The sequence below is a fragment of the Dipodomys merriami genome, unplaced genomic scaffold (genome assembly GCF_024711535.1).
Source record: "Dipodomys merriami isolate MVZ:Mamm:240054 unplaced genomic scaffold, mDipMer1.0.p SCAF_39, whole genome shotgun sequence".
NCBI classification, from domain to species: Eukaryota; Metazoa; Chordata; class Mammalia; order Rodentia; family Heteromyidae; genus Dipodomys; species Dipodomys merriami.
The window spans coordinates 13,434,764-13,450,114 of NW_027205492.1; the positions used below are offsets into that span (position 1 = coordinate 13,434,764).

At 33.9% G+C, this 15,351-nt stretch overlaps 1 protein-coding gene across 5 annotated transcripts in view; it reads right to left on the reverse strand.

Moving 5' to 3' along the window:
* The window catches only part of Sycp2 (synaptonemal complex protein 2), a 63,645-nt gene that overhangs the window by 36,653 nt on the left and 11,641 nt on the right, over positions 1–15,351 (reverse strand). For all 5 annotated transcript variants that reach the window (XM_069990100.1, XM_069990101.1, XM_069990099.1 and 2 more), the window contains exons 7-16: positions 14,634–14,719; positions 13,513–13,598; positions 13,217–13,251; positions 12,254–12,396; positions 12,121–12,173; positions 8,107–8,152; positions 7,435–7,530; positions 3,854–3,914; positions 1,310–1,458; positions 223–297 (exon numbers count right to left, since the gene is read on the reverse strand). In XM_069990100.1, the coding sequence (XP_069846201.1) occupies positions 223–297; positions 1,310–1,458; positions 3,854–3,914; positions 7,435–7,530; positions 8,107–8,152; positions 12,121–12,173; positions 12,254–12,396; positions 13,217–13,251; positions 13,513–13,598; positions 14,634–14,719 (830 nt within the window). The remainder of the gene's footprint in view (positions 1–222; positions 298–1,309; positions 1,459–3,853; positions 3,915–7,434; positions 7,531–8,106; positions 8,153–12,120; positions 12,174–12,253; positions 12,397–13,216; positions 13,252–13,512; positions 13,599–14,633; positions 14,720–15,351) is intronic.

Consider the following 15,351-nt stretch of genomic DNA (forward strand, 5'->3'; position numbering starts at 1 on the left):
AAGCCATTGGCACCCAGCTTTTACTTCTAAATTTTAAAGTTACCAACATTGTTATTTATCAATAACTGTGGTTAAATTATCATTAACTAATATATGTATTTTATTACAGTATCATCTATATTGAGACTACCTGTTTAATTCACCATTCAATACCAACTTTATTATTATGATACTGTTTAATGTTAAGCCTAAACCAATAATAAAAATCAGTAAGAAACATACCTGGGATCCACTTGCATCAAAAAGAATATGCACAGATGTTTTGGCAACTGAAATACCATGCTTCTTGGTAAATTCCTAAAATTCAATTAATTGAAAGTGGTATGATTTTCCTTTTCTTTCCATTCAATGCAATTATTTTTCTACCTATCTTCCTCAGAATTGCCAAATGATCATTAATTGTTACTTTTCAGATACAAATACCCTATTTCAGAACCCTTCCTTTACTTTCTACCACAGCCTCCTAAGCTTTCCATTTTGTTCCTTGAACAAAGGTTCCTCCCAAATATATCTACTGAAGCTTGTCAAAAGAACATCACCCCAAAACACCCCATAAGTTGTCAACTGATCATTCCAGTTAAATAATAACCATCTTATAATCTTGTCAAGCATCACATCTAAATCCTATTCTTCAACTCAATGGGTTATTTCAAGCCACTTCCACAATAGTGCCTTACTTTTAATCCTAAGTCTAATGAATATTTTATTTCTGTAACTCATTTTCCTTAAAGTTATGTGCTTCTGAGACATCATTTCTGTAAAATAGTTATTTATCTCATCTTACTTTTTTTTTTTTTTTGCTAGTTCGGAGGTTTGAACTCTGGGCCTGGGCACTGTTCCTGAGCTCCTTTTGCTCAAGACTAGCACTCTGTCACTTGAGCCACAGTACCACTTCCAGCATTTTCTGTGATTTAATTGGAAAGAAGAGTCTCACAGACTTTTCTGCCTTGGCTGGCTTCGAACCACAATCCTCAGATGTCACCCTTCTGAGTAAAGATTACAGGCATGAGCCATCGGTGCCCAGCTTCATCTTACTTTTTAAACACTTGTCTGGAATTCTTCAAATATTCTAAACAGTGGCTTCTAATTCTGTCAGTTCAGATACTTTCTAGTAGGCATCTCAAAGGACATGGCTAACAAGCTAATGGATATTACACAGTATAGATTTTAAAAATCTAATATTATCATATCATTTTAAGAATTCCAAAATAGAATGACACTTAATTAAAAACAATGACACTTAACTGAGAGTCACAGACTTGGTTATCAACACTATAAAAAATAGTTAATATTTAGTTTAAAAACTTACCCTATATTTGCTTGTACCAAAAACTTTTTGAGCCACATTGGTAATTTCTAGTGATATATCAAAATACAAATACAGTTCTTTTCCTTCGGTTTGACTAATTTTTACTATATTTTTCAGAATTATAGACAGTAGCTTCTTTGAGTCTTTCACTATACACAAACAAATAATATTGATTAGTTTATACCACTTCCTATGGCATCATCCAGTTAGTATAAATAAGAAAACTTCAGCTTATTAAAATTGAATCACAATTTTAAATTTTAGAACCAAACACTGTTTAATAAATTTTTGTACCATCTATGTAAAAATGTATGGGAGGGACAACTAGAATAAGATAAAGGATAGAAGCTGGCTTTCTGTGTCTTCTCTGGTGAAGTGGGTTCTCATTCACCAGAGCATGCTGTTATATACGATTACCCTAACCACTTTAAATTCTAGCATAAGATGAGGTGCTGACGACTGATAATAAAGATAGTATGATTATGTATGTAATATGCACATCCAAGTACAGTGGGCATTCTGGCTGAATTTCTAAGAGTTTTCTTCTTCATTCATCTAGCCTTTTCCTACTGGGCCTCTAATCACAATTCCAGCAAGCATTTTACAGTGATTGAGAAACTCTTAAACTTAAATGGATATTCAAAAGCTTTATATGTGAGAAGACTTATACTATTTGTAACGAATCATAAATATACAATAATACATTTTGGTACTGACAGAAGGAATGTAAAGAGATCAAAGAAACAGATACAAGCACTAAGAATTAGACATCCTTATAGAACCTACTTATAGACTTGTTTTTTCTTGTCAGTTGTGGGGCTTGAACTCTGGCCTAGGTGCTGTCCCTAAGCTCTTCAGTTCAAGGCAAGCTCTCTACCACTTGAGCCACAGCACCACTTCCGGGTTTCTAGTGGTTTGTTCGAGATAAGAGTTTCACAGACTTTCCTGTCTGGGCTGGCTTTGAACTGCTATCCTTAGATCTCAGCCTCCTAAGTAGCTAGGATTACAGGCATGAGCCACTGGCACCTGGCTTATAGATTTTTTTTTTGTTTTTTTGCTGGTCATGGGGCCTGAACTCTGGGTCTGGGCGCTGTCCCTCAGCTCTTCAGCTCAAGGCTAGCGCTCTACCACTGGAGCCACAGCGCCACTTCCGGCTTTTTCTGTTTATGTGGTGCTGAGGAATCGAACCCAGGGCCTCATGCATGCAAGGCAAGCACTCTACCACTGAGCTACCTTCCCAGCCCTTATAGATATTTTTTTAAACACAGAAATCCAGTGGAAAAAGGAATGATATTTCAGTAAATAATATGGGAATCAATGCCTCTCTCTCATAAAAAAATAATTCTGATTCCTGCATAACATCATAACCAAATATTTACTTGTAATAGTAAGAAAAAAGGCTAAAACCACAGAGTGTTTAAAGGAAAACATTCTTGTCATTTAGGGATAGACCTCTGCAATCAACATATAATAAAAAGTTGATGAAGTGAACTTCAAATGTAAAAACTTCTGTCTACCACAGATACAATTAATAAAGTGAGTAAGCATAATGTAGACTGGAAGAATATTCACAAAAGATATTTGCCAGAGTACTCTTATCCAGGATATAGGAAGACTACTAAAATCCAATAATTAAAAGGGAGATCTAATACAAAAGTGTTTAAATAGGTGCTTCACAAAGGGAAGATAAATACTGCATATTTCATATGTATGTGCAGCACTTGTATAAAAGTGCTCAACACTGGTTATTAGGAAAATGCAAATCAAAAACTGTAAAGAGAAACTACCTTATAAGCACTGAAATGACTAACATGTTTAACAAATTAATTTTTAACTATGCCAGTCTGCCAAATTATAGGATTTTTGTCTTATTGTTATGCAAGTCCCCTAATGGAAATGGGGAGAATAGATGTTTGGATTTAATCAAGCAAATCTGATAATAATAATGCAAGACTGATTAATCATGGCTTTTTTTCTTTTTAAAAAGATTTTAAGTTATTATACAAAGGAGTCACCATTTAGCAAAGGATCAAGATGCAAAGCATCTTGATCAATGTCACCCTTTTTCAACATTCCCATGCATCCCTCACTTTTTTAAATTTTATGGGACACACATTGAATTCTTGACTGCATTCTCTCCCCTTCTCCTCTTCATCCCTCTACCTCTCTCTCCTTGACTCCACTCTGCCTCTTTCAAGTACCTATTTCCTGGTCTTTATTTTGTTGAACTTGACTTTGCCTTTCTAAAGAATTATACTCTTTTGACTTCTCCCTTGAATCTACCATATTTCAGCTAATAAACTGTATAATCATGGCTTTTAGGTTAGCTAGGAAGGGAAAGAAATAAGTACAGGAGCATGGTGGCAGATTAAAGGGAAAATATGAGGTAAGGAATTTCATGATTTATGAATGTAGATATCTGAAATGCTGATTTTGTTCTGATTAGTTCATTTGTTATCCCAGAGAAGATGCAGTTTCTGTTCCCTATTCCATATGGCAAGAGACAAGAAGAAAATTATAAAAAGTAAGTTTAAAGTCTAATACCTTCAATGCTGTACATTTGAACTTTTTCCTCAGGCACAGTGACTGCTTCCCATTGATGATCCTTAAATGCAAGAAAGGGCCTTGAGCATATAAGAATTTATTCTTTATTTAAAACTTCTTTGGACACCAATGTTTAAGGTGTATGAACTATAAAAGTAACTAACATACATACACATTCTTGTTCCAGTGATTAACTATGTTATACATGTTATATTTAATCTATTTTGTTCACTCTTTTTTGGCGTTGGTATTTGGGCTTGAACAATGGCTTTGCATTCTTGCTTGGCTTTTTCCTGCAAGGCTGGCACTCAACCATTTTTAAGCCACACCTCTACTTCTAGCTTTTTGCTGGTAATTGGAGAGGAGAGTCTCGTGAACTTTCTTGTCTGGGCTGGTTTCTAACCACACTTAGATCTCAAGTCTCCTGAGTAGCTAAGATTACAGGCATGAGCTACCAACGCCAGGCCCTGCTATATTTTAATCCAGCTTCCTACCATGAATATGCATTCCAGTGCTCAGTACAAATCTATCATATAATTAATGTCACAATAATACAATATTTCAATAATTGAGTTACTTCTTATAATTAATCACTGGCTCCACTGACTTCTTTTCTCCTATTCTATGTGTAATCTACACACTAACCATACCACATATCTTTCAGTTCTTTCAGTATTCCATTTATTCATTCTTTCAAAAAGTGTGACCCTTGAATAGATATAAATAAGAAAAAGATTCCTGGTCTCATAAATATTATATTCTTTGGGATAGAAATGGACAACAAATGAAATTATTTTAAATAGTAATCACTGCTATGGAGAAAATAAGAAGGGTGTTGTAGGTCATTATCTACATTATACTACATTATACTGAATGACCACAGCATACCTGTCTTAGGAGTTAATATTTGTGTTGAAACTTAATTGGAAAGGAATTAAGGTGCAAGGATCTATCTAAAGGATGTGTTCTAGACCAACAAACTAGGAAGCAGAAAATCAGAAATGGTTATGATCTTTTTGAGAAAAGGAAATAAATAAGTCTGGAGCCCAGAGAATGGTATGAAACATCAGAGAAACAGCCAGGGAACAGGTCATATATGCTTATATGCTGTATTATATGCTGTATTACAAAAGAAAAGAAGATGGTACTATATGGAGAATAGTTTCTCAGGAGAGCAACAGAAAATACAGGGAAAACATACTATTGCTAAAGAAATTCAGAGGAAAGAAGTTCAAAATACATTTGGGGGAAGAAGCATTCAAGAAAATCTTGACCAATAAATATTTCTTTTTTTTTAATTTTTTTTTGGGGGGTCCAGTCGTGGGGCCTGAACTCTGGGCCTGGGTGCTGACCCTCAGCTCTTCAGCTCAAGGCTAGCACTCTACCACTTGAGCCACAGCGCCACATCCGTCTTTTTTCTTTTTGCTTATGTGGATGCTGAGGAATCGAACCCAGGGCCTCAGGCATGCAAGGCAAGCACTCTACCACTGAGCCACCTTCCCAGCCCCCAATAAATATTTCTAACAAATATTTGGAACATAATTTATAAATCCATTTTATACATTCCATATCATGAATACTACCATAATATGATTACTTATTTTCTAGTCTAAATCATCCATTAGAGTATAATACAGGAACATCTCATTAGATTTAGAATCTAAGTAGGGAATGTCTGGTTTATGGGCCCTATAAGCCTCCCAAAATCATTTGCTACATGCCAGTACAGACACCTATATTTCTTGTTGGCTGCCCTCAGACAGTATGCTTGAATTAATAATTTTGAATGATCTGAGAATGATGTTATACATAATGAAATGAAGCCAAGTGACAGTGGCTTATGGCTGCAATCCTAGCTACTCAGGAGTCAGGGATCTGAATATTATGATTAGAAGCCAGCCCAGGTAGGAAAGTCCATGAAAGTTTCACCCCAGTTAGCAAAAAGCCAGAAGTAGAGCTGTGATCAAGTAGTAGAGTGCTAGCTTTGAGCAGATAAAGCTAAGGAATGTACAGGCACGAATTTTTTTTGATAAAAGTAAATAAATGGCTGTAGGCAGAAAAAGGGGTTCCTACCCCTTTACTGGACCAAGGTGAATGAAGGCATGAAATTCATTACTATTCTGCCAAAATAAAATTATTGTTTCTAAAAGAAAATTCAGTTTCTCCTTCAAATGCCGAAGAAGAAATATGTTGATAAAAACTGTCCTTGCACCTGAGAGAAGCAGAGCTTTTCACTGAATTCAATTTTAATTAGGCCTTTTAATAAGGTACTTTAAAATAAAAAGAAAAATATGTGGAAATCCTAAGAAGTATTTGGCTACTGTTTACTTATAAAGAGTTTACCTGGAAAAAAAAAAAAAACAGGAATCTGCTAAGAAATAGATTTGTACTTTCCAACTATAAGACTTCCAACATAATATTATCAGCCATAACCAGATTGGTAAATGTTTGAGCAACTCTCACTGAGATGAATATATGCCAATGTACCAAATATAAGGTGGTAGCTATTGCTGTTAAGATATAATAGCTGTTCAAAGCCAGCCTGGGCAAGAAAGTCTGTGAAACTCTTATCTCCAATAAACCACCAGAAAACCGGAAATGGCACTGTAACTCAAGTGGTAGAGCACTAGCCTTGAGCTGAAGAGCTGAGGGACAGCGCTCAGGCCCAGAGTTCAAGACCCACGACCGACCAAAAAAAAAAAAAAAAAGATATAATAGCTGAAGTGCTTTTCCTCAGGTAGCAAAGTCAGTAGAAAATATGCCATCTAGGGCTGGGAAGGTGGCTCAGTGGTAGAGCGCTTGCCTTGCATGCATGAGGCCCTGGGTTCGATTCCTCAGCACCACATAAGCAAAAAGAAAAAAAAGCTGCAAGTGGCACTGTGGCTCAAGTGGTAGAGCACTAGCCTTGAGCTGAAGAGCTGAGGGACAGCGCCCAAGCCCAGCGTTCAGGTCTCACGACTGGAGCCAAAAAAAAAAAAGAGAGAAAAAAGAAAATATGCCAGCTATGTGGAAAGCTTAAGCATTATTGAAATATAAGATAGGAAAAAACTGAAATTCACTTTCAAATGCTGCCACAAGAATCAATCACTCACTACTTTCAAAGACAAGTTTTTCTGAGTGAGTAATACTATTTATCATCTTTGTTAGTGTTACTGTTAATAGAGTACTTCTATGCTTAAACAACTGCAACCTTTCTACTTTCTTTTTTCTGATAGTGATAGAAATAGGTGCGGAGGGTTTTTACACATGTTCATGAAGTACTCTACCATTGAGTCACACTTCTGCAACTGATATGTTATCTTTTCTAAAGTCAATTTCATTTGTTTGGCTGAATGTGAAATTTTATTTAATAACATGTAAAATTAGTATGAAATTTTAGCATTTTTCTGTTCCAATAAAACAATATAATTTCCACTTTTACTTAGGATGGTAAGTTAACATTAGAAGACCTAACATTAAAACTCATTTAAAGGATGGCTTGAAAAATACATGTGCAAATAAATCTGCATTCTCAAAATAATTTTTAATCATAAACATAGCATAGATAAACATATAGAAAAACATAGAGGGAATAAGCTTACTTCATTATCTCCAGCAATGTAGAATGATAGGGTCTGGCTCCCAAGATTAAAATCAATCCAAAATTCCTCAAGTTTTTCATCTGCTGGTATTTGCAACTAATAAAAGAAACATACAAAACTAGTATATGCTATGCTTTGAAAAATGAAAGTGGAAAGTTATGATCAGATTATATTAATGGCCATTTTTTTAGTTTAATATCTTCCTTGGTTTTAATTTATGAGTCTAGAATCTAACTATATCCTAGAGAAATAATGTTCTACTGTAACTAGAACAACAGAAAAGTAAAACATTTAGATGAATTTAGAAACAAAGGGAAAGTAATTTTAATAGTTAAAACAAAAATTAGATTAAAAATAAATCTTTTAAATGCTAATAGAGGTTAGAAATATTAATGTGAATACATCTGAATGATAAGTCAATAAAAGGGCTGTCTGAAGAACCTGAAGATTTGGAGTTCAGCCTTCAATATTTCAGTTTATATTTGTCCATATCTGCATTATTTCATATCATTATCCTGGTGTCACTAACATTTACAGAATACTAGACCATATGTATTATATGCTAATTAACTACAAGTATCTTTAATGATTTTTTAATCTGTAATCTATAATTCGCTTAACTCACATCAAAATTTGTCCAATAAGTAAAAGAGCATTAAATCAAAAACTTACCTCATGTTTATCAAGAAATGCAGACAAACAAGGAAATGTGAAGACCCTGAAATCCAAAATAGTTTAAGAAAAATATTAATAAGCCTTCAAAGCATAATCTTATTCTGGTAACAGAAATTATGCCTAAAGTTTTAGGAAAATTCAGCACTGGTTATAATTTTTAATAAAACCATGTTTTCCTTGATAAGTTTTTTTTTTTTTGGTCAGTCATAGGGCCTGAACTCAGAGCCTGGGTGCTGTCCCTCAGCTCTTCAGCTCAAGGCGATCACTCTACCACTTGAGCCATAGCACCACTTCTGTCTTTTTCTGCTTATGTGGTGCTGAGGAATTGAACCCAGGGTCTCATGCATGCAAGGCAAGCACTCTACCACTAAGCCGCCTTCCCAGTCCCTGCTTGATAACTTTTTAATTATTATTTTTGAAAGGGAAGGGTTGCCTAGGCTAGCATCAAAGTAGAGATCCTCCCGCCTCAGCTGTCCAATAGCTGTTATTAGAGGCTCAAACTACCAATGTCAACAACTATGTTTTTTTAAATTTTATTTTATTGTAAAAATGCTGAACGGGGGTTATAGTTACATGAGTAAGGTAATGAGTACATTTCTTGTCTAACATTGTTACTCCCTCCTTTGTTTTTCTCCTACTATCCCTTCTCTCCCCTACTCCTCTACTCTACTCCCCCCACCCCCCACCCAGAGGTTGTAAAGTTCATTTCCAACATACTGTCTTGTGGGTCTCATTGTTGAAATGGGTCGTCCTGTGGTCCTGGTTTCAGCATTTTGTTATTCCCCTTCCCCTCCCCTGATTAGATAAACGTATATACAAGATGCAAGGTACCAAAATCAAATAGAGTGACAATAGGGGATATACCATAGAGGGAAGAACATACAAAAGAAACAAAAAAATCACATAGTACATTAATAACAACGATGACAAAGAAAAACCTCTTGTGTCCATATCTTGGGGTTCATTTACCCAAATGATCACAAACAAGGCCATACTAAAGCTATCAGCACAATTATGTTAATCACAGCATTATTACCATAGCTAAGATATGGAACAAACCCAGATGTCCCTCAGTAGATGAATGGATCAAGAAATGGAAAGACTTGGGGAAAAAATCATATTAAGTGAAGTAAGGTCCCATGTTTTTCCTTATTTGCAATAATTAGTATATGTCTAGGACAATCTTATCAGATGAGCAGAAAGACTCAAGAACTGTATTCATATGACCATATAAGATGATGCTAGCCAGGTGCCTGTGGCTCATGTCTGTAATTCTAGCCACTCAGGAGGCTGAGATCTGAGGATCGCAGTTCAAAGCCAGCCTGGGCAGGAAAGTCCATGAGACTCATCTCCAATAAACCACTCGAAAACCAGAAGTGGCACTGTGGCTCAAGCATTAGAGTGCTCGCTTTGAGCTAAAGAGCACTGGGACAGCGCCCAAGCCCAGAGTTCAAGCCCTACAACCGACCAAAAAAAAAAAAAAAAAAAGCTAAATGAAACAACTATGTTTTTTAAAACAAGTATTCAATGAAAATTTAGGAAAAGAAAAGCATATTACTTTGAAGATAATGCTGAACTCAACTTTGCCTAAGTAATTATATCAAGCTTTTAGTATCCTATCAACTATAGACAGAATCCTGATTTCAGGTATATATTATTAATACAGTGGAAATGCCAATAGGATTTGCACAGAAAAAAGGAGAAGTAAATAGTTTTGCTAAACAAAAATGGTAATATTCCCAGTATGCTTTCTTGATCAGATACTATTTTAAACACTTTACAAAAATATCTAAGGTAAGTATTACTATATTCTAATATTACAATCAAGTAAACTGATGTAAGGTTAAATAGTTTGCTCATAAATGGGAAGATGGGAATTTGTGATTCAAATCAAGACAAAAGTAAACCAAATGTAAATTCATTCATCCATAACAATTAAATACAAGGCATTAGTTACATCATTTTTTTACCTTCTTTTTACCAGTCCTGGGCCTTGAACTCAGGGCCTGGGTGCTATCCCTGAGGTTCTTTTGTTCAAGGCTAGAACTCTACCACTTCAGTCACAGCTCCTCTTCTGACTTTTTTGGTAATTTATTGAAGCTAAGACTTTCATGGACTTTTCCTGCCCAGGCTGGCTTTGAACTGCAATCCTCAGATCTCAGCCTCCTGAGTAGCTAGGATTAAAGGCATAAGCCACCAGTGCACAGAAGTTGTTATTGTTGTTGTTTTACATTCTTAAAAAAACTCAAGAACTGGGAAGGTGGCTCAGTGGTAGAGCCCTTGCCTTACATGCATAAGGCCCTGGGTTCAATTCCTCAGCACCACATAAGCAGAAAAAAAAAAGCCAGAAGTGGTGCTGTGGCTCAAGTGGTAGAGTACTTAGCTTTGAGCTGAAGAACTGAGGGACAGTGCCCAAGCCCAGAGTTCAAGCCCCACGACCGGACCCAAAAAAAACAAAACAAACAAACAAAAAGAAACAAGTAGATGCTGGGAAGATGGCTCAGTGGTAGAGTGCCTACCTTGCATGCCTGAGGCCCTGGGTTCAATTCCTCAGCACCACATAAGCAGAAAAAGCCAGAAGTGGTGCTGTGGCTCAAGTGGTAGCCTTGAGCTGAAGAGCTGAGGGACAGTGCCCAGGCCCAGAGTTCAGGCCCCACAACCGACCCTCCCCAAAAAAAACTCAAGTAGTTGTTGAAGGGAGGTATCATTTAGCAAAGCAGTTTATGAGTGCAATGCCTCTTGATCTATGTCCTCTTCAACAGTCTGATTCCCCTTTCCACCCATCTCTTCCCTTATATTTCTCAATTTTGATATATAAAATGAATTCTTGACTGTATTTCCCCTACTTCATTGACTACTCCTTCCCTGTGCAAATGCCATTTCTTGGTGCTTATTTCATTTAGCTTTCTAAAAAACTGTGGTATTTGAGCTCTCCATAACTTTTATTATAATTCAGTTAATTCATTTGTAACTGCTTACATACCACCCAGCATGTTTACTTATAGATTTATATAAGTAGATTTATATATTATTTATATAAGTAGATTTATATATTATTTATAGTCTACCACTAATATGAGAAGACACAAGTTAAAATCATGTATCCTTTCATGCTTGTTCCTGAGATTAAGTGATTAATATAAAAATAATATAAACATAAAATAATATAAATAGAAAAATAATAAAATAATTAAGAAAACATAAATATATTATAAATATGATGTATAATATATAATACATACTTATATATAAATATATTGATGTGATATACTATATATAAATATATTGATGTAATATATTTATATATAGTATACAATTATATTAATTATATAAGTACAAATATATACCTATCTATGTATATAATGTTATAAATATAAATATAACTTAAGTTATATGAAAAATAATGATGAAAATCCTACTTAAAGTATGTTAACTATAAAGGAGTATGTTTTGTTCATTATCAATTTTCATTCTCAATAGATGGAGACAGTTCAAAATTTTTCTTATATATTCTTCCTCAAACACTAAATTATAACCCATCTATCACTCTTAAACATAGTAAACCAAAATAAACATTAAAGCTAATAGTGTGAATTAAATAAAATGCTGGTCTGGGAAGGTGGCTCAGTGGTAGAGTGCTTGCCTTGCATGCACAAGGCCCTGGGTTTGATTCCTCAGCACCACATAAGCAGAAAAAAAAAAAAAAAAGCCAGAATTAGCACCATGGCTCAAGTCACAGAGCGCTAGCCTTGAGCTGAAGGCCCAGAGTTTAGGCCCCACAACCGACCAAAAAAATAAATAAATTAAATAAATAAAATGAATCTTTTCCTCTAAAAAGTGAAAGTCAAAACTCCATCAGAGGATTACACTTGATACAGAATATAGTAACTTATTAATTTAGGTGAAATATTATTTTTAAGTAATATCAAAGATCATTCTATACTCTAGCATATTAGAATAAATAAAATTCTCTATGTTCATCAATAAATAATTATGTATTGTTAAATTTACCTTCTCTTATCTCCAAGCATGCCATTTACAAGATTGAGAAATAGCCTGCAATCCTAATTTTAAAAAGAGAAAGCTTTAAAAATTCATAATTAAGCAAACATTTATTAATTTTTATAAGTTTTATACTACTTACTGTTTCAAATTCACAGTCTTTAATTCCTTTAAATGCATTAGCAATAAAATCTATTGAAAACCACTGATATGCCAATTCTTGTCTTTGTTTTTCTGTGGTCATTCTACATAAAGCTTCCACAATGCCTACCTGTAAGTCATAATCTATAAAAACAATTGTTACTGTGCAAGTTAAAATTGTGAAAATTTTATAAAAATACACTTTATATTTTACAAGTTATTAGAACAAGAAATGAATATAAATTCTTCATTTTTACTAACAGAAAAGCATGCAATTTTTAAAAATTAAAGAAATGCTTTAATTCCCAAGGACACTAACACTATATTACTAGAGTTATAATCTTTGAAAATGCTTTATGCAGCAATACCTAAATAATAAAATCTCTTTTCCATTAGCATAGCATGATGTTTACAGTTACCCCCAGAATATTTTAAGTAAGGCTTTATTCTACATGTAGATTAATACGTCAAAATTTGCTCATAGAAAACTTAGGAAAGAAAATTTATGTTTTTTAGTAAGTATCTTGTTTTTAAAAGTCTATCAGTTGGGTTTTTTTTTTTTGTCGGTCGTGGGGCTTGAACTCTGGGCAGAGGCACTGTCCCTGCGCTCTTCAGCTCAAGGCAAACACTCTACCGCTTGAGCCACAGCGCCACTTCCAAAAAGTCTACCAGTTTTAAGAACATTAAATTTCCTAATTTCATAAAACATAATTTGAGGATTTTCTTACAAATTTTTCCAATATCTTGGAAAATTAACTTATTATTCATACTATTACCATTATGCAAATTTTTGAATTCCAATTATAATAAAAATTGTTTTGTCCCAAAGATACTTCTTTTCATTATTTTACTATTATACATAAACAGCTTATAATTCTCCTAACATTATAATACTAATAATTTATCAAAGAATATACCACTCATAAACTTTAAATAACTTCAAATCTTAAAATTATATACTTACCTCCAGCATCTATAATTCTTTCTCCCATACTACTCCTGTGAATTAAAATAACAGGTTATATGCAGGACTAGTATCCTTTAAATAGAAAGTCCATGTATTTTGGGGAAGGGTTTTTTTAAACTTTACAGTTTGCTAGTATAACTAACTTTTGGAGAAAATACACTCATAATATATCAATTTATAAAGCTTAACAGTTTTGATGATTTAATTCCAACTTAGTTTCTATGTTGCTTTCTAAAACATTCTTTAAATTCTTGACAAACAACTAATAAAAGTAATATCTGGCAAATTATTACATGAGAGTTGACATTTCTTGAGTAGCAAGTATTTTCCTGGTATCTCGTGGAATTTTGTCAAGCATAGCATTTATTTTTTTAAATGTCTAGAAAACAAAAGATAATGAGTTAAGTTTATTTTCATTGAAATGTTAAGTATTTAAAATAGAATCATAAACTTAAAAGTTCACTCTTTTCTTAATCACTGTATTTTATGCACAGAATGGAGTAGTGTGAAAGAAAAGACATCAAATATAAAATAGCTAATACAAAAAGACATAAACCATGGATAATCAAAAGTAAAACAGGCAAGCCAGGTGCCGGTGGCTCACACCTGTGATCCAAGCTACTCAGGAGGCTGAGATCTGAGGGATCATGGTTCCAAGCCAACCTGTGCAAGAAACTCCATGAGACTCATCTCCAATGAACCACCAGAAAACCATTAGTGAGGCTGTGGCTCAAGTGGTAGAGTGCTATCCTTGAGCTGAAGAGCTGAGGAACAGTGCCCAGGCCCAGAGTTCAAGCCCCATACCAACAAAAAAACAAAGAAAGAAGAATATGACTCCTGTCCTTAAGACATTTATATTCTTTGCAAAATGATAACTTTATAATTATTCTAAGAGCAAAGAAATCTAAAAACTGCTACATTTAAATTTTTGTTCATGTGGTTATACATATATAAATATATGTACAAGAAGTAAGTTCTTTTGGCATTTTAATACTTTAGACTTCTTTGTATCTGGACAGTATAATTTATTTTCACATGAGTCATATGCATACAAAATCCACATGGCTATGAATTTTTAACCATTTTTATTAGTAGATATTAGTTGTATAAGGGGGTTTCATAGGATCTTTCTACATATTCATACATATATTCACCCCTCTACCACTCTTTGCCATGAATTTTTGTTACCTCTTTTAAAAAAACTGAATTGTCCAGTTGCAAAACAAACACATTATTGATCAAATTTTTAAATATTTAGAAATTATATTGTCAAGCACTGAATTCTCAGACAACAGCAATAAAATTACAAGAAAGTTTAGCCCAAAGTAATTTTTTAATTTAGCCCAAAGAACTGCTATCACATTTTCTTTACCTTCTCATCTCTGAGTTTAAAAAGACAGTCAAATAAGCTTACCTCTTGCTGAATAGAAATATTCACTCTTGTGTTGGTAGCCAAGGCACAAATTCGAGTCAAAAAATTTTCCACTACTTGCTTTTTACCTGAATAAAAGTTCAATTATTGATGTTAATTTTAAATCTTTTTGTCAGGAAGTCTTTTCTTATAGAAAACATTTATGAAAACTGGCCTAATTAATGTTTAATCATGTATCCAAAGTCCCTTATAAAGACCATCAACATATCTTGCTCTCATGCAGTTCTAAGTGATAATGCGCTATCTTCAAGTTAGCCCATTTTCAAAAGATGAGACTTTATCAATATAAAATGTATTCAGAGGAGTATGTCACGTGCCATTTCATAATGCAAATTTTAGAAATAATGTAAAACAATAGAAACATTTCAAGTGAAAATGTACAAATTTCCCAAGTGACTATGTTGAAAGAAAAACTGTACTCAGATGAAAATATACACTGATTTACTTTAAAAAGATGGATAACTGAATTGTTGATGCTTTTATGACCTTTTTCTCTCCTAAAATCTTAAGCACTTTTACTAGATTGCTATGTCAACTGAAAAAAAAATAAAATAACCAAAAATTGAGAAAGTAGCATTAAGTATAATTTGAGTTATGTTTGTTTAACCTTTTTGGTCTAAAGTATATAATTTATAGCTTTATTCATGAATAGTTCACCACCTCAATTCCCAATCCTGGAAAAAATCTTCCTCAACCAACA